Source organism: Engystomops pustulosus, chromosome 9, assembly GCF_040894005.1.
Source record: "Engystomops pustulosus chromosome 9, aEngPut4.maternal, whole genome shotgun sequence".
In the NCBI taxonomy this organism is placed as follows: Eukaryota; Metazoa; Chordata; class Amphibia; order Anura; family Leptodactylidae; genus Engystomops; species Engystomops pustulosus.
Window position 1 is genome coordinate 6,151,901 of NC_092419.1, and position 23,642 is coordinate 6,175,542.

At 45.5% G+C, this 23,642-nt stretch overlaps 1 protein-coding gene across 1 annotated transcript in view; it reads right to left on the reverse strand.

Moving 5' to 3' along the window:
- Nucleotides 1–23,642, reverse strand: part of SPTBN4 (spectrin beta, non-erythrocytic 4) — a 75,722-nt gene that overhangs the window by 12,919 nt on the left and 39,161 nt on the right. Inside the window, exons 20-22 of the mRNA XM_072123553.1 lie at nt 12,019–12,165; nt 4,948–5,211; nt 1,554–1,778 (exon numbers count right to left, since the gene is read on the reverse strand). Coding sequence (XP_071979654.1) covers nt 1,554–1,778; nt 4,948–5,211; nt 12,019–12,165 — 636 coding nt within the window. The remainder of the gene's footprint in view (nt 1–1,553; nt 1,779–4,947; nt 5,212–12,018; nt 12,166–23,642) is intronic.

Sequence of the window (23,642 nt, forward strand, 5' to 3'; positions counted from 1 at the left end):
TTTTATGTTAATCGTTTGTAAGTCTTGTTGTGTCTTAGAGAGGGACTGTCCTCGTGGTTGTCTTGTATCGACCTAGGGTACACGAGGCAAGTAGGCAGTTGACTCAATTTAGGGCTTAATGTCCCTGTCTGTCCTCCCTATGCCCCTGGCTGCCCCTTACACATAACTTGAAGATCTGGGTCTTAAGTTCTAGCTGAAACCAGAGGTTTACATAAACTATATAAAAAGACACACGTCCACGTTTTTTGTCACTATCTGTCTGGAAATCAGAATAAACCTTTCCTGTTTTAGGTCAATTACCAAAATTATTTATATTTGGCAAATGCCAGAACAAAAATAGAGGGAGAATCTTAAGGTATTTTTATTAGTTTTTGCAAAGTCCAAAGTTTACATACATTTCATGTATTTGGTACCATTGCTCTTAAACTGCATGACTTGGGTCGAACTTTCTGGATATCCTTCAAATCACAATAGTTGGTAGGAATTTGAGTCCATTCCTCCTGACAGAACTGGTGTAACAGATCCGTGTTTGTATTTCCCTTGTTTGTACCGATCCTTTCAGCTTTGCCCATAAATTTTCAACAGGATTGAGATGAGGGTTTTGTGATGGCCTCTCCAACACATTGGGGCTCATTTACTTACCCGGTCCAGTCGCGATCCTGCGTCGCCTTGTCTGACGCTGATTCGGGTTTTGCCGGGATTCACTAAGGTCGTGCGCCCGATATCCACCGAGGTCCGCCGGAGTTCACCTGATTCATCTCGGTGCATGTAAGTGCGTGATCTTGCGACACAAATTCTTTTTTAAATTCCACGGTTTTTCCGAATTCGTCAGGTTGTCCGACAGCCACGCCCACCGATGCGCCAAAATCCTGGGGCAATTCGACGGAAATCGTCGGGGAACTAGTTTCCTTCCTGAGCATTATGATGGTTGGACATTCCCATCTTGTTTGTTTGTACTTGAGTATAATTGTTTGAACAGATGAATAAGGAACCTTCAGGTATCTGGAAATTGCACCCAAGGATGAGCCAGACTTGTACAAGTCAACAATTCTCTTCCTGATGCTCTGTTTTTTTAAATTGCTTCTTTGTGTCACATCATGGGAAATGTGCTTCAGGTAGGCCTTAAAATACATACACACGTGTGTCTCTAATTACTCTAGATGTTGCCAAAAAATATGAATCTTCAAAAGACAGGAGATCAAGTCCAAATTGGTTTAAAGGCATGGTAATCTTAGCGTAAAAATGTAAATGCTTTTAAAAACTCACATTATTTTGGCAATTGGCAAATATATATCATTTTGTTAATCCTCTTTGACCTAAAATGAGAAAGATTGACTCTGATTTCATGTGAGATAGTGAGAGAAAACATGCAAATGTGTCTTTCTATATAATACTGTATATCTGAACTTCTGGTTTCAGCTGTAGGGTCTCGTGGCTGAATGATATCCATAGGACCTCAGGACATGAGGAGAACTTCACCCTCTACCCTGCAATTCCTACTAGAATTTGCTACTACTGATACACAACAAGTAAGGAGATGTTGATGTACTCACAATTTCATCCTCCAGGTCCCGGGTGACCTGATGCACCTCCTTTGAGGCCAGTAAAATGCGTCTTCTTTCCTTTAAGGGCTCGATCAAACGCACAATCCTAGTTCCGACCTCATTCTGCTTCTCATCCACCGCCTCCTGGCTAACCACATCCAGAGGGAGGGAGGCGATCTGTGCCTGCAGCTCTCCGACCTCCTTGTACCATTCCTCCATCTGGGACTCCATCGTCTGCAGCAAAGGAGGCGAAGGGACAGAGATATTTGAGGTCCTCTCCAGGCATTAAGGTGAATTTGAAAACATTGTATGGATTTAGAGTTTAAAGGATTTATCAGATTGCTGGGGTTTCCACTATTGAAGTGGCTCTTTAGTTGGGCACTGGGATCTATGCTTTATGATGTTCTGCACACATGGTAGAGGATATGCTGGGTATTCCAGATCACTACAGCCCCATTCATACACCTAATATTGGGGGGTTGCCCTGATACTCGCTTATATGAATTTGATGCGCTGTATATGGTGTAGGCTTTTATTGTCCTATCAGAAAACCCCTTTAACCAATCTTACAAGACAAACCTGGCAGAGTGTCAAGCACCATGGGGCAGGCCTGGAAGCTTCAAGAAGTGAAGTACATACTCAAAGCGGACCTTTTGTCAATTCTACCGAGCCCAATTTATTCTCTAGTCCCTATGATTCAATGCTGTTATTCTCAGCTATGCTAATCAGACCATCTACTGCCCTCCCATCTGACCATAAAGAGACTAATTAGCATGTTGGGTGCCAAAATTGCTCAGGATCGTTCAGTGTGGGATTTCCATCTATGGACTCCGGATGCAATGACTTGGAGTTGGTGAAGTAATAAAAGGTTTTAAGTTGAAAAATTCCAGAAGTGAAGTTAATTTTCAGGGGAACACCTGGTTGTTTAAAGGAAGCTAAATGGTAGACATTAAACTACAAATACTTACCTACGCTCCTCTTGATGTTGATCCTGGTAGTGTCCTTCTCTAAACTTGACACCCCGGGATCACCTAGAAAATATACTTATAATTAGCAGCCCTGAGTGCAGGGACGAGAATTATTCACCCCTCTCATACCTCCCTCTCCCATCCTCGGAGAGGGAGGTGACATCACGCTAGAGGCATGAACTCGCGCCTCCTGGGGTGGGAAGTGATGTCACACAGGAGGTGTGCATAATTAGCAGCCTGGAGCACTGGACATCTCGTCCCCGCACTCCAGGCTGCTAATTAAAAGGTTTTTTTTTCTAGGTGATCCTGGCGTGTCAAGTTTAGAGAAGGACAGAGCCAGGAAAAACATTAAGAGGAGCTTAGGGAAGTATTTGGAGATTTCCTTTAAGGCAGTAGAGCAAATTGTTATTTAGTAGGCAAACCCAGCAGCCTGAGGAACTGAAGATCTTGTACTTGAGGCCAACACCAATCAATTTCAATAAGTAGATCACATTCTTAAGGATAAAACATGGAAACTTTAAGAAGTGAATCACATTTCTATGGGCCACAATCTGGTAGCAGCTAAAGAAAAATTTTCTTTTGGAAATGGTCAACATTGTCTAGATTTCCTCGGGCCCACTCTCCATCAATCCCCAGTTAATAGACCCTAGCGGCCAACAAATTGGATTGTCTTCTGGTGGACCTTTGGGGTTAAGAACTGGGTTAGAGCCAGGGCCCACCAGAGGATGCTCCGGCAGGCCAGATCAGCACTGAACATTCTGAAGTATGACCATCAAGAATTGTAAATCTATTCCCCCATGGATAAGGCACGGCCTGGTCCCTATGTACTACCATACTGGGAACATCTTCTGGAGCTTTACATTTGGACTTGGGATGCAATGGTCACATTACAGACTGAAGAAAGGACATGAAGATGAGAAAGTACAAGACACACACACACAGTCTACTGTACCGGGGATCAGGCAATGGACTGGGAACAAATTGCACTGTGATGTAGAGATGGACATTCGTGGGTGTCTGCGGCATGCTGTGGGAAGAATGAGGTGTTCATGAATGATGAGCACTGAGCAAGCAGAAAGCTGATTCCTAATCTTTGCATCAAAGTGAGCGATCCATCCATCCATGATGCAAAGGACCTGACGCCTGAATATTTGGCACCAAGATGGCCTTGACCATTCATGAGATGGGGCAAGGCAACCTAAGGGTTGACCATAGCACCACCAGCAAAAGCAGCCGGTCATGGGACATGCAATGAATAGGCAACTTGAAGAGCTTTAAATGGTCATAGACAGGATTCCTTCTACATCATATTCCTCGAACTTGAATTCTATGGTTTTACATATATACAAGAGGTGACCATAACCCCGTAAGATAAAAAAAACACACAGATTCGCCGGCTCTTTGATCTCTTAAGATCCAGTCATGGAATTTCTTTTGGCCGTGGGCCGTGACTTGTTCCTTTCCAGTTATTCTGTTGTAGCTCTGCTGCTTTTCTTGGGATCATTGTCCCAAGTTTTGGCCAAGCAGATGACCTCACATTTGATGCTAGAATACTTTGAGTTGACCATGAATGTCTAGAAGGTTCAAGCATCCGGTGGCTGCTGCCACATTCATGAACCTAGCACCACAGCCGTGCTCCACAATTGGAACCAGATGTTTGAGCTGTGTTGGGTTTTCACCAAAGTGGTGCAGTGGTTTTACTCACTCCTCTCCACTTTAGTCTTCTCTATCCAAAGGACATTACTCCAAAAGTCTTTTTTATCAAAATGCAACTTTAAAAATTTCGGCTGTGCTGCCCTGTTCTTTTTAGAAGGAACTTTCCTCCTGACTTCCCTTTTACACTTTCATACTTTTTCTGTTGGCATCAAACATCCTGACCTTAAAATTAATTTCTTGGCGTTCGCACTTCTGGGGAAGACTGACAACTACCTTGAATGTTTTCGTCCCCTGAATAACCTTTCTCCCTGCATAACGATAGACGATCGATCTGAACTGACAAACTTCTGCTTTTATTAAGGGGGGTCACACTTTCTGATGATCAATCAAGAGCATTTGATTAGCAGAACCTGGCTGCTATTTTACCCTTTTTTTAACGCCTATGGAAGCAGTAGGAATATACAGAATTTTTTTAACAAATTGGTGACATTTATTATGATTGAGGCAAACCCACTAATGTGCAGAGTGCGCCAGATTATTGGTGCACGACGCACCCTGCACGCGAGGAAACGCACATAAACTTTTTCTGGTGCGCTCAGTTTAACGGGTGGGCGCCATGATTATGTCGGGACACCCCTGTAGGTGCACAGTTTTGTGTTATGGTGAATTGTATAAAAAGTGGAACCTTAGGTTAGTCTTGTTAGTCTTAGTGCATCAGTTACCTATAGAGTTTGACCATCTTTGAAGATCACTCTGAGACCCTAACGCATGGGACTTACCTCCAGCTTCTTCAGCTGAGTATTGACAGTGGAGATGTCGGGGAAGGGCTCCACGGGCTGCAGATGCTCCTCCAGCCTATTCAGCCTCTTGCCCAGATCTGCATAATTTTGGACCACCAGTTCGGCTTTATTGGTCTGGAAGAGCTGCTGGGCTTTGGCTTGTGTACTGGACTCTAGCTCCAGCCAACACTGACGGATCTCTTCTATCTTCTTCTTCACCACTCCGGCCAACTCCGGCTTCTCCTGGATCAGCTGGTGACCTTCCTGTGCACATTACAAGCCAAAATTATGATGATTTATTATTGAAATTTTTTATTTTTTTTAGGGGTTTTCCAGGTTATTGATGTAACTGTCCTATGTTATATCAACAGTATTAACATGGAAAAGCCCCTTTAAGCCAAACCTAGAAACTGGTATGAAAAATTGTATATAACAGGAATATTTAACTGAGCCTATGTATGTAACGTGCTGCCCAGGCAAGAGGTTTTAGATCTTAGAAACAGATGATTGATGTCTTGTTTTCAGACCGGTGTGAATAATCTTTGCCGTGATGTGACTTGCATTCTGCAGCTGTGAGCAGTTTTCCCCTATGTAGGCTCTACATGCAATTCCCAGCTGCATATGGGCTGATGAGTGGAGCCTCCTAGACAGTAACCGCATCAATGAGGACAGAGGAACTGAACAGTATTGGTATTAATAAAGCACAATGATAAAATACAAATGCTACCGTTAGTGTAATTTCCCTTCATCCCCCTACCATCTCCAGACTTCTGTGAACCGATGCAATATGATGACACCACCTATACTCAACTATAAGTAGTCTGCAGATAGGACACTATGTACAATCTGCTCCCCGACTTCTGTTCTATAACATGCTGCCTGCAGATAGGACACTATGTATAATCTGCTCAGCTCCACTTGCTCTATAACATGCTGCCTGCAGATAGGACACTATGTATAATCTGCTCAGCTCCTCCTGCTCTATAACATGCTGCCTGCAGATAAGACACTATTTACAATCTGCTCAGCTCCTGCTGCTCTATAACATGCTGCCTGCAGATAAGACACTATTTACAATCTGCTCAGCTCCTCATGCTCTATAACATGCTGCCTGCAGATAGGACACTATTTACAATCTGCTCAGCTCCTGCTGCTCTATAACATGCTGCCTGCAGATAAGACACTATTTACAATCTGCTCAGCTCCTCATGCTCTATAACATGCTGCCTGCAGATAGGACACTATTTACAATCTGCTCAGCTCCACTTGCTCTATAACATGCTGCCTGCAGATAAGACACTATTTACAATCTGCTCAGCTCCTCATGCTCTATAACATGCTGCCTGCAGATAGGACACTATTTACAATCTGCTCAGCTCCTCCTGCTCTATAACATGCTGCCTGCAGATAGGACACTATGTACAATCTGCTCAGCTCCTCATGCTCTATAACATGCTGCCTGCAGATAGGACACTATTTACAATCTGCTCAGCTCCACTTGCTCTATAACATGCTGCCTGCAGATAAGACACTATTTACAATCTGCTCAGCTCCTCATGCTCTATAACATGCTGCCTGCAGATAGGACACTATTTACAATCTGCTCAGCTCCACTTGCTCTATAACATGCTGCCTGCAGATAAGACACTATTTACAATCTGCTCAGCTCCTCATGCTCTATAACATGCTGCCTGCAGATAGGACACTATTTACAATCTGCTCAGCTCCTCATGCTCTATAACATGCTGCCTGCAGATAGGACACTATTTACAATCTGCTCAGCTCCTCATGCTCTATAACATGCTGCCTGCAGATAGGACACTACAATTCCTCCTGCTCTATAACATGCTGCCTGCAGATAGGACACTATGTACAATCTGCTCAGCTCCTCCTGCTCTATAACATGCTGCCTGCAGATAGGACACTATGTACAATCTGCTCAGCTCCTCCTGCTATATAACATGCTGCCTGCAGACAGGACACTATGTACAATCTGCTCAGCTCCTCCTGCTCTATAACATGCTGCCTGCAGATAGGACACTATTTACAATCTGCTCAGCTCCTCATGCTCTATAACATGCTGCCTGCAGATAGGACACTATTTACAATCTGCTCAGCTCCTCATGCTCTATAACATGCTGCCTGCAGATAGGACACTACAATTCCTCCTGCTCTATAACATGCTGCCTGCAGATAGGACACTATGTACAATCTGCTCAGCTCCTCCTGCTCTATAACATGCTGCCTACAGATAGGACAGTATGTACAATCTGCTCAGCTCTCACTGCTGTATAACATGCTGCCTGCAGATAGGACACTATGTAGAATCTTCTTTGCTCCTCTTGCTCTATAACAAGCTGCCTGCAGATAGGACACTATGTACAATCTGCTCTGCTCCTCCTGCTCTATAACATGCTGCCTGCGGGTAGGACACTATATACAATCCTTGCTCCTCTTGCTCTATAACATGCTGCCTGCAGATAGGACACTATGTACATTCTGCTCAGCTCCTCCTGCTCTATAACATGCTGCCTGCAGATAGGATACTATGTACAATCTGCTCTGCTCCTCCTGCTCTATAACATGCTGCCTGCGGGTAGGACACTATATACAATCCTTGCTCCTCTTGCTCTATAACATGCCACCTGCAGATAGGACACTATGTACAATCTGCTCAGCTCCTCCTGCTCTATAACATGCTGCCTGCAGATAGGACACTACGTACAATCTTCTCAGCTACTCCTGCTCTATAACATGCTGCCTGCAGATAGGACACTATGTACAATCTGCTCTGCTCCTCCTGCTCTATAACATGCTGCCTGCGGGTAGGACACTATATACAATCCTTGCTCCTCTTGCTCTATAACATGCCACCTGCAGATAGGACACTATGTACAATCTGCTCAGCTCCTCCTGCTCTATAACATGCTGCCTGCAGATAGGACACTACGTACAATCTTCTCAGCTCCTCCTGCTCTATAACATGCTGCCTGCAGATAGGACACTATGTACAATCTGCTCAGCTCCTGCTCTATAACATGCTGCCTGCAGATAGGACACTATGTACAATCTGCTCAGCTCCTCCTGCTCTATAACATGCTGTCTGCAGATAGGACACTATGTACAATCTGCTCAGCTCCTGCTCTATAACATGCTGTCTGCAGATAGGACACTATGTACAATCTTCTTAGCATCAGTGGACATAGGTTACTACTGACTGAGAGGATAAACTTTGGGAAAGTATGTCTGATTTTATTATTTCATGTAGTTTTCATATCCTGGAGATCGGTGACCCCCTCTACCTGTTATGTATATTACTTGAGGTGTTTCGGTTGCCAATAAGGCTAATGACATTGGGTCGGCTCCTCGAGCTCTGTCCTGTCACATCTGTCCCTTCCCTCCTTCCTCTCTTTCTTCATCTTGTTATTTTGCTTCAGAGAAAAAGGGGCTAAATAATCGGATTTCATGCAAATTGGTGTCTGTCTGGTAGAAGCGGAGATAAGCCGCTCCCGGAGACGCCTGGGAGCCCATGATATGTCACATGCGGGAGACACATCTGAAGTCTCGGGATCTGGGTCATGTTACTCCCATCTTGTATGACAGAAATCTGTATTACCCACCGCACTGATCCTGGGACGAGGCCTGACCCGGCCGAATACTTGGAGGATCCCACCCTGTACAATCTCTAATAGCATGTACTTCTTCACTACCCCTGCGGGGGCGCTGCAGCGCGGATAAACTGGCTGATCGTGGGGGATCTGACTGCTGGGACCATAAATAACCATAAGAATGGGGGTCCCATACACCCAAATGTAGTGGCAGGTCAGGCATGTGCCCCATCTGCATTCATTCTCTATGGCACTTGTCGGCTGCTGTACTTGGTGATATCTGCCAGTCCTAGAGATAGAGTAGATGTCAGGGGATGTGGACTGGCTGCCGTTTTTAGTTTGGGGAAAGGGGACCCCCATTCTTGCATTGGAACCCCCAATAATCAGCATGTTTTCCTTGCCCTGTGAAATGAGGGCAACAATTAATCTTGGACTAACCCCTTTAAGGTTGACCTGTCACCTCTCCTTCTGGAGAATGTTTTTTGGACTGTGTTGTGCTGTTCCTCTGTTATTCTTCCTAGAATTCCATGAAAAAAGCAAACAACTGGCTGATCCGGTCATTGCCGAGCTGACTGGACAGTGTCCAACTATGCAGACAATGCCGCGACTGTACCACTAATGTCCAGGGGGAATAACAGAGGACTGATACAATGTGGAGAGGTTAAAATAGTAATCCAGAAACATCTAAAGGAAAGCTACCATCGCAGGAACACTGACTCCTAGATACTGTGACTGTGGTCATCTCATATTTGTTCTCTATGACCTCCTTCCTTCTAAAGTCAACTAATAATGCTAATGAAGCAAAAGGGCTCTGGGAGGTGTTACCAGAGCCCCTCCGTGCTGTAGCTACAAAGGCTGTAACACTGCCTGCAGAACACTTGTTCCTCCAACTGTGTGAGATCCCAGCAGGCAGAGGGAGGGGGACGTTCTGAGGGTTGAGACAGTGTAACAGCCTGTGAAGGCAGAGAGCAGAGAGGCCCTGGTAATGCCATGTAGAGACCTTGTGGCTCATGAGCATAATTTTAAAAGTTGATTTTTAGAAAGAAGGATAACCACATCCCACACGGTGGGAGGAGACTCACTACTCCTCCCCTCTGACTACACTTTCTATGTAATAAGAAAGTAGAGATTTCATCATTATAAGCAGATTAGTAGGGAAGGAGGGAGCATGAGAAGAGCCAAAGTGAGCGAGGAGGAAGCAATTTACTTTTACTGCCCAAATATGAAAATATTGTTAAAAATAAGTGACAATTCAAGGGGGATACACAACACAAAGAGATGCACAATGACAACACAAGAGCCGCCCGGCTGTCCGATACTAAATTGCAAGCTCTTGTACAGAGATACAATGTATATTGTGGTGACCCCACATAAGGACAAGATGCAGAGATATAAATAATAGCTGCTTCCCCCTGACACTGCAGCAATATTCTCATCTCTGGATACAATGTTTACAGGAATCTTGGCAAATCCTCATCCGATGGATCCAACAATACTGACAGCTTCAGCAAAACAGAACCTCCTCACACCCGCAAGTGCCCTGTTTACTGTGTATCTGCTGCCAGAGGGGTTTGCAGTGCTATAATGGGCCTTGGCACTGCCCTGGCATCAGACTGGCACCGGGGGCCGCTCTGCATATATCCATATAAAACCATATTGCAAGAGCAGAACCTACTGAGAAGAGCCAAATCCGACAAATTGTACCGCAATCTACAGCCGTCAGATTTGGCGTCACAGGATGTGGGTGTTTGGTTACCGAGAATTACATAAGCAAAAATAAGATCACATTGGGACCAAGAACGATCAGAAAATGGATTGAGGTTATAAATAGACTGTGACCTTTACAGGACGTTGCATCCATTAAGTTATTTTACATGAGATTATATTCTGCTGTGAACACACGAGGACATCATTCATGTACCATGATACATGTTATAATCAATTTGTTAGAAACCAGAGACATCTTTGACACGAATGTGGGGATAATCTGGCATTTTCCTCTCCACTTTTCTTGAGTTGATTTGAAGACCAGCGGCAGATGAACATCGGGTCCATAAGAAGCAGAGCATGTGCCGGCCACACTTCATGGATAGTACATGGACTTGTGCTCCCGGCCTAAGGGACAAGTCCTTCTTTCACATCTCAAATGATAAACTTCAGCTCAAACCATCACGTGATCAGTCATCCATCTAATGTGAACAGAGGTGTCCGGACACTTCCCTGGATACAGGGATTGAGCATGTTGAAATCCAGCATGTGCTACCCTTCTGTCTTAGGAAAGTGTCAGGACATCTCCGTAAACCCTACTGCTACTAAGGGAGATAAACCATCAGAGGTGGCTCATTGCCTCCTATTACCCTTGGTGCATGTGTGGGAGGAATATTTGGCCAAAAAAAGTATCTATCTATCTATCTATCTATCTATCTATCTATCTATCTATCTATCTATCTATCTATCTATCTATCTATCTATCTATCGTGTAATGCCAACATACTGATAGACAATACATAGTCTTATCTTCTAGACAGGTGCATGTAGGACCCTTCCATGGCAATACTAGGTGACTAGGTCAGTGGTCCTAAACTTTTTGGGATGTTATTAACTTTTTGGTTAATGGAAGTTTATGATGTTAGACCCAACGCTCATGGTTGGCCATTTTGTAAGCATGTCTACTCTATGAGTATTCAAAGCCTTGGCCATGAAGTAAGGGCGATCTGCAGCCCCATGAACACGGCTCATCATACAAGGCAGACATGTCTTAAGTAAATTACAAATATATTCCAATCGCACTCATCAGACCGTTGTGGGTGCACAGAATACGAATCCTACTCCAACGTGCAACAAATAAATTCTGGCACACCAATAGTACAATGCAAGGTGCGTAGGTTTTATTGCGGCAAGTTGTGAATGTTTCCGGCTGTACCACGGCCATTTTCCACTGGTAGACAGGAACAAGTAGATGAGAGCGTAAGTGGACAGCGCACACCTACTCACCTTGCATTCTACTATTGGTGGACCAGAATTTATTTGTTGTATGTTTAAGTAAGTAAATGACTAGGCTGCACTGATTACAGAAGTGATATAGTCTCAGGTGTGCACCTAGGATGTCCCAAGCTTCAGTCCATTGCCCTGACGTTGTGGGCATGTACCATGTTTGATGGCATCTTTCCTGGCACACATGGTATGAGCCGCCAGCGGGATGAGCAGCAATACACAGTATGTTCTAGCTCTTACTCAAGCTCTTATGTGGTTTCAGTAAACCGTAATTCCTACAAGATGCCGGCAGCATTACCGCTCTCCAGGGCATTGAGATTATACAGAATATATAGATCAAAGCAGAATCATACAGGGTAATAAGATGTACTGGAGAGTCTACACCAAACATCCACGCACAGTAGATGGAGGCCACCACCTGAGACCTCTCCAAAGGGCCACAACCACCGTGAAGGAGCCATCACCTTACCTTCTCGATCTTGTCCAGCCAGCCCTTGTTCTGAGACAACTCAGCCATAAACGCCTGGTGCTTCAGCCATTTCTTGTGGAGTTTCTGAGTCACGTCCCGCGAGTTGTCCCGAGCCATCAGTGTTTTTTCGCTGATCCAAGCATCCAGCTGCAGGACAGAGAGAGGTGGATGAGAGGGAAGGAATCCATGTTTGGTCTGTGAGAAGGACCCGCACGTTTCTTCTGGGGTAAGTTCAGGTAGGACAGGTAGAGGCCGGAGAGAAATCTCTAAAATTCTCAGTCATTATATGAGGATATATGGATGATGGAAAGGCAAGGCCAAAACATCAACCAAAGTAAAGGGAGAAGACGGAGCAAAAGTAATAAATGGAGGAGACGGAGAGGTGCGAATAGAAGCGTCAGACAGGTGAGACTGCAATCACATATTACAGTGCAGAGAAATGCGAAAACCAAGAGACGGGCAATTATAGACAGGAGGAATCCATAGAGAGACAGCGAGCGAGGGCAGGAGACCAGAGATGACCGACCACCTGATCAGACAGGTGAGAGATGCGATCAGGTGCAGGAGACATGGAGGGTGTCTAATAAAAAAATAAGACAGCCAAAAATATGACTGAAGCTGCCAGGGAGAGAGGATGGATTATCAGCAGAGAGGGAGCAGTCGTGTGGAAAGGAATAAACAGGAGACGCGGCTGCGATCCTGCAGAAGCTGCTGGCAGTGCACAATGTCCTGCGATGCTGTTTGGTGCAGTGAGATTTGCTGTCCCTATGAGGGGTGGGCTGCTCGGGCTCCTACACAGATCCTTCAGCTGGAGCGGGCACAAAGCTCGGGGCCCCTGCTATCCTGACACATGCTCAATGCTAGTAGGTCCCCCTCGATCCACAGTCAAGGTGGGATGGTGGAATGATCCCACTGCAGTGAATGGATGGAGGGGGAGGGTCCTGCATGTGATGCGTCATCTCCCCCCACCCCTTCTCCTCGGCTCCCAGCACCAATCTCTACTACTCCTGCTGCAGACTATATAGCTCTCTATACTGCCCATCTATATACAGCTATTCCATCAATCGACTTATCTTTCTATACCATCTGTTCCTATCTATCCATCAAACCATCCACCTGATCCTCTATCTATCTATCTATCCATCTCATATCTATCTATCCATCTCATATCTATCTGTCTATCTATCTATCCATCTCATATCTATCTGTCTATCTATCTATCCATCTCATATCTATCTGTCTATCTATCTATCCATCTCATATCTATCTGTCTATCGATGTCCTATCTCTCTATTTCTTTATCTATCTATCTATCTATCCATATCTATCTATTTATCTACCTCCTACCTATCTATCTATCTATCTATCTATCTATCTATCTCCTATCTATCTATCTATCTATCTATCTATCTATCTATCTATCTATCTATCTATCTATCTACCTCCTATCTATCTCCTATCTATCTATCTCTCTATCTAGCTATCTATCTCCTATCTATCTCCTATCTATCTCTCTATCTCCTATGTATCTATCTGATTTCTTCAATCCATCTATATTTTTATTTTGATCTGTCTATCCATCCATCTATGTATCTCATATCTATCTTTCCGTTCCATCAATCCAACTACAGGCAGTCCCCTTTACACCCGACTTACAGACGGCCCCTAGTTACAAACGGACCTCTGGATATTGTAACTAGTAACTACTGTACTTTATCCTTAGGCTACAATAATCAGCTATAACAGCTATCACAATCGTCTGCTATGAAGCTTCATTGTTATTCCTGGTTCTTATGACAACCCAAAAGTTTTAAAATCCAATTGTCACAGAGAACAAAAAAAATTATGCTACAATTATAAAATGTACAGTTCCTACTTAGAACATAGAAATTCAACTTAAGAACAAACCTACAGAACCAATCATGTACGTAACCCGGGGACTGCCTGTATCTCATATTTATCTCATCAATCCACCCACCTATTAATTTATCCCTCCACCTGTCCGTCTATCTATCCGTCTCTCCATCTATCAGTTTATCCATCCACCTGTCCGTCTATCTATCCGTCTCTCCATCTATCAGTTTATCCATCCACCTGTCCGTCTATCTATCCGTCTCTACATCTATCAGTTTATCCATCCACCTGTCCGTCTATCTATCTCTCCATCTATCAGTTTATCCATCCACCTGTCCGTCTCTCCATCCATCTATCAATTTATCCATCCACCTGTCTGTCCGTCTATCTATCTCTCCACCCATCAGTTTATCCATCCACCTGTCCGTCTATCTATCTCTCCACCCATCAGTTTATCCATCCACCTTTCCGTCTATCTATCTCTCCACCCATCAGTTTATCCATCCACCTGTCCGTCTATCTATCTCTCCACCCATCAGTTTATCCATCCACCTTTCCGTCTATCTATCTCTCCACCCATCAGTTTATCCATCCACCTGTCCGTCTATCTATCTCTCCACCCATCAGTTTATCCATCCACCTGTCCGTCTATCTATCTCTCCAGCCATCAGTTTATCCATCCAACCACCTGTCTGTCTATCTATCTCTCCATCTATCAATTTATCCATCCACCTGTCCATCTATCTATCTCTCCACCCATCAGTTTATCCATCCACCTGTCCGTCTATCTATCTCTCCATCCATCAGTTTATCCATCCACCTTTCCGTCTATCTATCTCTCCATCTATCAATTTATCCATCCACCTGTCCGTCTATCTATCTCTCCATCTATCAGTTTATCCATCCACCTGTCCGTCTATCTATCTCTCCACCCATCAGTTTATCCATCCACCTGTCCGTCTATCTATTTCTCCATCTATCAATTTATCCATCCACCTGTCCGTCTATCTATCTCTCCATCTATCAATTTATCCATCCACCTGTCCGTCTATCTATTTCTCCATCTATCAATTTATCCATCCACCTGTCCGTCTATCTATCTCTCCAGCCATCAGTTTATCCATCCACCTGTCCGTCTATCTATCTCTCCATCTATCAATTTATCCATCCACCTGTCCGTCTATCTATCTCTCCACATATCAGTTTATCCATCCACCTGTCCGTCTATCTATCTCTCCACCCATCAGTTTATCCATCCACCTGTCCGTCTATCTATCCGTCTCTACATCTATCAGTTTATCCATCCACCTGTCCGTCTATCTATCTCTCCACATATCAGTTTATCCATCCACCTGTCCGTCTATCTATCTCTCCACCCATCAGTTTATCCATCCACCTGTCCGTCTATCTATCTCTCCATCTATCAATTTATCCATCCACCTTTCCGTCTATCTATCTCTCCAGCCATCAGTTTATCCATCCACCTGTCCGTCTATCTATCTCTCCAGCCATCAGTTTATCCATCCACCTGTCCGTCTATCTATCTCTCCACCCATCAGTTTATCCATCCACCTGTCCGTCTATCTATCTCTCCATCTATCAATTTATCCATCCACCTGTCCGTCTATCTATCTCTCCACCCATCAGTTTATCCATCCACCTGTCCGTCTATCTATCTCTCCACCCATCAGTTTATCCATCCACCTGTCCGTCTATCTATTTCTCCATCTATCAATTTATCCATCCACCTGTCCGTCTATCTATCTCTCCACCCATCAGTTTATCCATCCACCTGTCCGTCTATCTATCTCTCCACCCATCAGTTTATCCATCCACCTGTCCGTCTATCTATCTCTCCACCTATCAGTTTATCCATCCACCTGTCCGTCTATCTATCTCTCCACCCATCAGTTTATCCATCCACCTGTCCGTCTATCTATCTCTCCACCCATCAGTTTATCCATCCACCTGTCCGTCTATCTATCTCTCCACCCATCAGTTTATCCATCCACCTGTCCGTCTATCTATCTCTCCACCTATCAGTTTATCCATCCACCTGTCCGTCTATCTATCTCTCCACCCATCAGTTTATCCATCCACCTGTCCGTCTATCTATCTCTCCACCCATCAGTTTATCCATCCACCTGTCCGTCTATCTATCTCTCCACCCATCAGTTTATCCATCCACCTGTCCGTCTATCTATCTCTCCATCTATCAATTTATCCATCCACCTATCTGTATATCTATCTCTCCATCTATCAATTTATCCATCCACCTGTCCGTCTATCTATCTCTCCAGCCATCAGTTTATCCATCCACCTGTCCGTCTATCTATCTCTCCAGCCATCAGTTTATCCATCCACCTGTCCGTCTATCTATCTCTCCACCCATCAGTTTATCCATCCACCTGTCCGTCTATCTATCTCTCCATCTATCAATTTATCCATCCACCTGTCCGTCTATCTATCTCTCCATCTATCAATTTATCCATCCACCTGTCCGTCTATCTATCTCTCCACCCATCAGTTTATCCATCCACCTGTCCGTCTATCTATCTCTCCACCCATCAGTTTATCCATCCACCTGTCCGTCTATCTATCTCTCCACCTATCAGTTTATCCATCCACCTGTCCGTCTATCTATCTCTCCACCCATCAGTTTATCCATCCACCTGTCCGTCTATCTATCTCTCCACCCATCAGTTTATCCATCCACCTGTCCGTCTATCTATCTCTCCACCTATCAGTTTATCCATCCACCTGTCCGTCTATCTATCTCTCCACCCATCAGTTTATCCATCCACCTGTCCGTCTATCTATCTCTCCACCCATCAGTTTATCCATCCACCTGTCCGTCTATCTATCTCTCCACCCATCAGTTTATCCATCCACCTGTCCGTCTATCTATCTCTCCATCTATCAATTTATCCATCCACCTATCTGTATATCTATCTCTCCATCTATCAATTTATCCATCCACCTGTCCGTCTATCTATCTCTCCAGCCATCAGTTTATCCATCCACCTGTCCGTCTATCTATTTCTCCACCCATCAGTTTATCCATCCACCTGTCCGTCTATCTATCTCTCCACCCATCAGTTTATCCATCCACCTGTCCGTCTATCTATCTCTCCACCCATCAGTTTATCCATCCACCTGTCCGTCTATCTATCTCTCCACCCATCAGTTTATCCATCCACCTGTCCGTCTATCTATCTCTCCACCTATCAGTTTATCCATCCACCTGTCCGTCTATCTATCTCTCCACCCATCAGTTTATCCATCCACCTTTCCGTCTATCTATCTCTCCATCTATCAATTTATCCATCCACCTATCTGTATATCTATCTCTCCATCTATCAGTTTATCCATCCACCTGTCCGTCTATCTATCTCTCCACCCATCAGTTTATCCATCCACCTGTCCGTCTATCTATCTCTCCACCTATCAGTTTATCCATCCACCTGTCCGTCTATCTATCTCTCCATCTATCAGTTTATCCATCCACCTTTCCGTCTATCTATCTCTCCATCTATCAATTTATCCATCCACCTATCTGTATATCTATCTCTCCATCTATCAGTTTATCCATCCACCTGTCCGTCTATCTATCTCTCCATCTATCAGTTTATCCATCCACCGGTCCGTCTATCTATCTCTCCATCTATCAGTTTATCCATCCACCTGTCCGTCTATCTATCTCTCCATCTATCAATTTATCCATCCACCTATCTGTATATCTATCTCTCCATCTATCAGTTTATCCATCCACCTGTCCGTCTATCTATCTCTCCATCTATCAGTTTATCCATCCACCGGTCCGTCTATCTATCTCTCCATCTATCAGTTTATCCATCCACCTGTCCGTCTATCTATCTCTCCATCTATCAATTTATCCATCCACCTGTCCGTCTATCTATCTCTCCACCTATCATTTTATCTATCCACCTGTCCGTTTTTGGTGATTGGGTCACATCAGCCAAGCCAGAATCCCATCTGTGCACAGACCTGTTTCAGGGTATTGGAAAAATGTTGGTAAAATTCACACCAAAGGTCATTGTGGGGATAAGAGAAGCCCATGCAGGTAGGTTGTGAGTATCTGGGTGTAAAGGTGACCTGCGGGCGATGGTGACCGGAAGGACTGCGATCCCTTCCGCCATGCTGCTAATGTCTATCACTGCGGGATAACCTCTGACGACTATGCTGCAGCTAACCCGCAGCAAATCTGCCCCATGTGTCCCAGGTCAACAAGTCATATTCACCAGGACAGGAAGAGGATGGCTTTCATATTATGTATCCCTATAGACAGCCTATGGATACACAGAATGTAAGGAAGCGCTAGAGACGTAACTGTATAGAGCAGTGAGAGCAGTATGGAGATCATCCACGGGATCCTTTTACACATGCAGATGAATTTGTTAAATGAAGCATCAATAAGGATTGGATGGCGTATGGAAGACACGTATTTATATGTAACAATAATCAAATGTCTTTTTTTGTAAATATTATTACTTTTCATACAAAAAAAATTGTATTTAATAACACAAACTTGTCATCAGATTTTAACCCATTGAACTAGCAGCCCGTTATTTAGGGTATGATATGTTCTTTCTAGAATTCCTTCTTTCATGTGAAATCTCACCCATCTCCTGTGAAAAACCAGCAGAGAACAGTCATATTTTTCCTTAGAGAAGTCAAGTTTAGAGGCTGCAGGGGGAGTTCCCTATTTTTGATTTTGGGGGACTTAGAAATAAGCTTTAGATGTCATATTAAAGAATCTCATAATTTAAATTGCATCAGGCTTGTGGTTCTGTGTGCTACAGAACACAAGAAATAGGTACAGAAATAGGTGGGAAATGGATTTTTCTCTGCATTTCCAACAATGTCTGTATGTCTGGTTCTTGAGATCCCAGAACCATCAGAAAGATAAAATTCTTACCTTGAGACCCGGTGTATGATATAACGCCCCCCCCCCCCCCCTTGCAGCCTCTAAAATTCGACTCATATCAGGCAAAATATGGCTCTTCTCTGCTTGTTTGCATATAACTTTGGACATGATTTTTGTATTTGATAAACAGGCAAATTTTTGCATGAAATAATTAGGTTTTTTTTAATTATGATTTTATAATGTGCACAGATACATAGATGAGATGCGAGTGTCTCTATACATCCGCCCCCTGAAGACAGTATAGACTCCATTTAGATCAAAGGACAAAACCAGATTTCTCATCTATATGATCCTCTCTGATGATAGGAGACACGGGATCAGCAGGATTCCGGATAACATGGATGAGGACGTCTCTCCGCAGTGTAGATGTCGCTGTCTCCGCGCTGCAGAACAAGTCATTGGAAATGCAGGAGAAGATGCCCGGCAGGTAAGTATCAGAGCCGTGTGTGAGGCTGGAGCCCCGGGGGAGCTCAAGTCCCGTCAGCTGCAATAAGGAGACTCGGACACGACCGGGATAATCGGAATTACACAGGATTCATGTAGAGCTGCCAGGAATACAGCAGGTGGTGCAAGGAATCATGGAAGTCATGGTTTCACCGCTCATGAGACTGTAAATGGCTATGGTCATACAATGGGAAGTCCAGATACACCTGGAACAAGTATCACGTGATTGGCGTCACACTGTAACATTGTGTTCTCTACCATATGAGCATAAATTAGTAATGAGATACTGAGCTCCGGGATAGGGCCTGGGAGTCCTGCTACACCTGCCCAGATATAGAGAAAGCCTGGGAGTCCTGCTACACCTGCCCAGATATAGAGAAAGCCTGGGAGTCCTGCTACACCTGCCCAGATATAGAGAAAGCCTGGGAGTCCTGCTACACCTGGCCGGATATAGAGAAAGCCTGGGAGTCCTGCTACACCTGGCCAGATATAGAGAAAGCCTGGGAGTCCTGCTACACCTGTCCAGATATAGAGAAAGCCTGGGAGTCCTGCTACACCTGTCCAGATATAGAGAAAGCCTGGGAGTCCTGCTACACTTGCCCAGATATAGAGAAAGCCTGGGAGTCCTGCTACACCTGTCCAGATATAGAGAAAGCCTGGGAGTCCTGCTACACCTGCCCAGATATAGAGAAAGCCTGGGAGTCCTGCTACACCTGCCCAGATATAGAGAAAGCCTGGGAGTCCTGCTACACCTGCCCAGATATAGAGAAAGCCTGGGAGTCCTGCTACACCTGCCCAGATATAGAGAAAGCCTGGGAGTCCTGCTACACCTTCCCAGATATAGAGAAAGCCTGGGAGTCCTGCTACACCTGCCCAGATATAGGGAAAGCATGAGAGTCCTGCTACACCTGCACAAGATATAGGGAAAGCCTGAGAGTCTTGCTACACCTGCCCAGATATAGAGAAAGCCTGGGAGTCCTGCTACACCTGCCCAGATATAGGGAAAGCATGAGAGTCCTGCTACACCTGCACAAGATATAGGGAATCCTGAGAGTCCTGCTACACCTGCACAAGATATAGGGAAAGCCTGAGAGTCTTGCTACACCTGCACAAGATATAGAGAAAGCATGGGAGTCCTGCTACACCTGCCCAGGTATAGGGAAAGCATGGGAGTCCTGCTACACCTGCCCAGATATAGGGAAAGCCTGAGAGTCCTGCTACACCTGCCCAGGTATAGGGAAAGCCTGGGAGTCCTGCTACACCTGCACAAGATATAGGGAAAGCCTGAGAGTCTTGCTAAACCTGCCCAGATATAGAGAAAGCCTGGGAGTCCTGCTACACCTGCCCAGATATAGAGAAAGCCTGAGAGTCCTGCTACACCTGCACAAGATATAGGGAATCCTGAGAGTCCTGCTACACCTGCACAAGATATAGGGAAAGCCTGAGAGTCTTGCTACACCTGCACAAGATATAGAGAAAGCATGGGAGTCCTGCTACACCTGCCCAGGTATAGGGAAAGCCTGGGAGTCCTGCTACACCTGCCCAGATATAGGGAAAGCCTGGGAGTCCTGCTACACCTGCCCAGGTATAGGGAAAGCCTGGGAGTCCTGCTACACCTGCCCAGATATAGAGGAAGCCTGGGAGTCCTGCTACAACTGCCCATATATAGAGAAAGCCTGGGAGTCCTGCTACACCTGCCCAGATATAGGGAAAGCCTGAGAGTCCTGCTACACCTGCACAAGATATAGGGAAAGCCTGAGAGTCCTGCTACACCTGCCCAGATATAGAGAAAGCCTGGGAGTCCTGCTACACCTGCCCAGATATAGAGAAAGCATGAGAGTCCTGCGACACCTGCACAAGATATAGGGAAAGCCTGAGAGTCCTGCGACACCTGCACAAGATATAGAGAAAGCTTGGGAGTCCTGCTACACCTGCCCAGATATAGGGAAAGCCTGGGAGTCCTGTTACACCTGCCCAGATATAGGGAAACCCCACAAGTCCTGCTACACCTATCCAGACCTACCAACAGCCTGGGTGTCCTGCTACACCTGCACAGATATAGAGAAAGCCCACAAGTCCTGCTACACCTGTCCAGATATAGGGAAAGCCCACAAGTCCCGCTACACCAGCCCAGATATAGAGAAAGCCCACAAGTCCTGCTACACCTGTCCAAATATAGGGAAAGCCCACAAGTCCCGCTACACCAGCCCAGATATAGAGAAAGCCTGGGAGTCCTGCTACACCTGCCCAGATATAGAGAAAGCATGAGAGTCCTGCTACACCTGCACAAGATATAGGGAAAGCCTGAGAGTCTTGCTACACCTGCACAAGATATAGAGAAAGCATGGGAGTCCTGCTACACCTGCCCAGATATAGGGAAAGCCTGAGAGTCCTGCTACACCTGCCCAGGTATAGGGAAAGCCTGGGAGTCCTGCTACACCTGTCCAAATATAGGGAAAGCCCACAAGTCCCGCTACACCAGCCCAGATATAGAGAAACCCTGGGAGTCCTGCTACACCTATCCAGACCTACAGAAAGCCTGGGAGTCCCGCTACACCTGCCCAGATATATGGAAAGCCTGGGAGTCCCGCTACACCTATCCAGACCTACAGAAAGCCTGGGAGTCCTGCTACACCTGCCCAGATATAGAGAAAGCCTGGGAGTCCTGCTACACCTGCCCAGATATAGAGAAAGCCTGGGAGTCCTGCTACACCTGCCCAGATATAGAGAAAGCCTGGGAGTCCTGCTACACCTGCCCAGATATAGAGAAAGCCTGGGAGTCCTGCTACACCTGCCCAGATATAGAGAAAGCCTGCAAGTCCTGCTACACCTGTCCAAATATAGAGAAAGCCTGGGAGTCCTGCTACACCTGTCCAAATATAGAGAAAGCCCACAAGTCCTGCTATACCTGCCCAGATACAGAGAAATCCTGGGAGTCCTGCTACACCTGCCCAGGTATAGAGTGAGTCTGGAAGTCCTGCTACAACTGCCCAAATATAGAGAAAGCCTATGAGTCTTGCTACACCTGCCCAGACACAGAGAAAGCCCACAAGTCCTGCTACAAATTCCAAGACTTACAGAAAGCCTGCAAGCCCTGCTACTACTGTCCAGACTTACAGAAAGCCTGGGATTCCTGCTACACCTGCCCAGATATAGAGAAAGCCTAAAAGTCCTGCTACACCTGCCCAGACTTAAAGAAAGCCTGCAAGTCCTGCTACACTTGTCCAGACTTACAGAAAGCTTGGGAGTCCTGCTACACCTACACAGATATAGAAAAAGCCTGGGAGTCCTGCTACACCTGCCCAGATATAGAGAAAGCCTGTGAGTCCTGCTACACCTGCCCAGATATAGAGAAAGCCTAAAAGTCCTGCTACACCTGCCCAGACTTAAAGAAAGCCTGCAAGTCCTGCTACACTTGTCCAGACTTACAGAAAGCTTGGGAGTCCTGCTACACCTACACAGATATAGAAAAAGCCTGGGAGTCCTGCTACACCTGCCCAGATATAGAGAAAGCCTGTGAGTCCTGCTACACCTGCCCAGATATAGAGAAAGCCTGTGAGTCCTGCTACACCTGCCCAGATATAGTGAAAGCATGGGAGTCCTGCTACACCTGGCCAGACTTACAGAAAGCCTGGGAGTCCTGCTACACCTGCCCAGATATTGGGAAAGCCTGGGAGTCCTGCTACACCTGCCCAGATATAGAGAAAGCCTGGGAGTCCTGCTACACCTGCCCAGATATAGAGAAAGCCTGGGAGTCCTGCTACACCTGCCCAGATATAGAGAAAGCCTGGGAGTCCTGCTACACCTGCCCAGATATAGAGAAAGCCTGGGAGTCCTGCTACACCTTCCCAGATATAGAGAAAGCCTGGGATTTTGCTACACCTGCCCACATATAGAGAAAGCCTGGGAGTCCTGCTACACCTGCCCACATATAGAGAAAGCCTGGGAGTCCTGCTACACCTGCCCAGATATAGAGAAAGCCTGGGAGTCCTGCTACACCTTCCCAGATATAGAGAAAGCCTGGGAGTCCTGCTACACCTGCCCAGATATAGAGAAAGCCTGGGAGTCCTGCTACACCTGCCCAGGTATAGAGAAAGCCTGGGAGTCCTGCTACACCAGCCCAGATATAGAGAAAGCCCACAAGTCCTGCTACACCTGCCCACATATAGAGAAAGCCTGGGAGTCCTGCTACACCTGCCCAGATATAGAGAAAGCCCACAAGTCCTGCTACACTTGCCCAGATTCAGAGAAAGCCCACAAGTCCTGCTACACTTGCCCACATACAGAGAAAGCCTGGGAGTCCTGCTACACCTGCCCAGATATAGTATATAATCTGGATGAAGTTCTATATGGTCACTCCAGAAAGCCTTGTAGATCC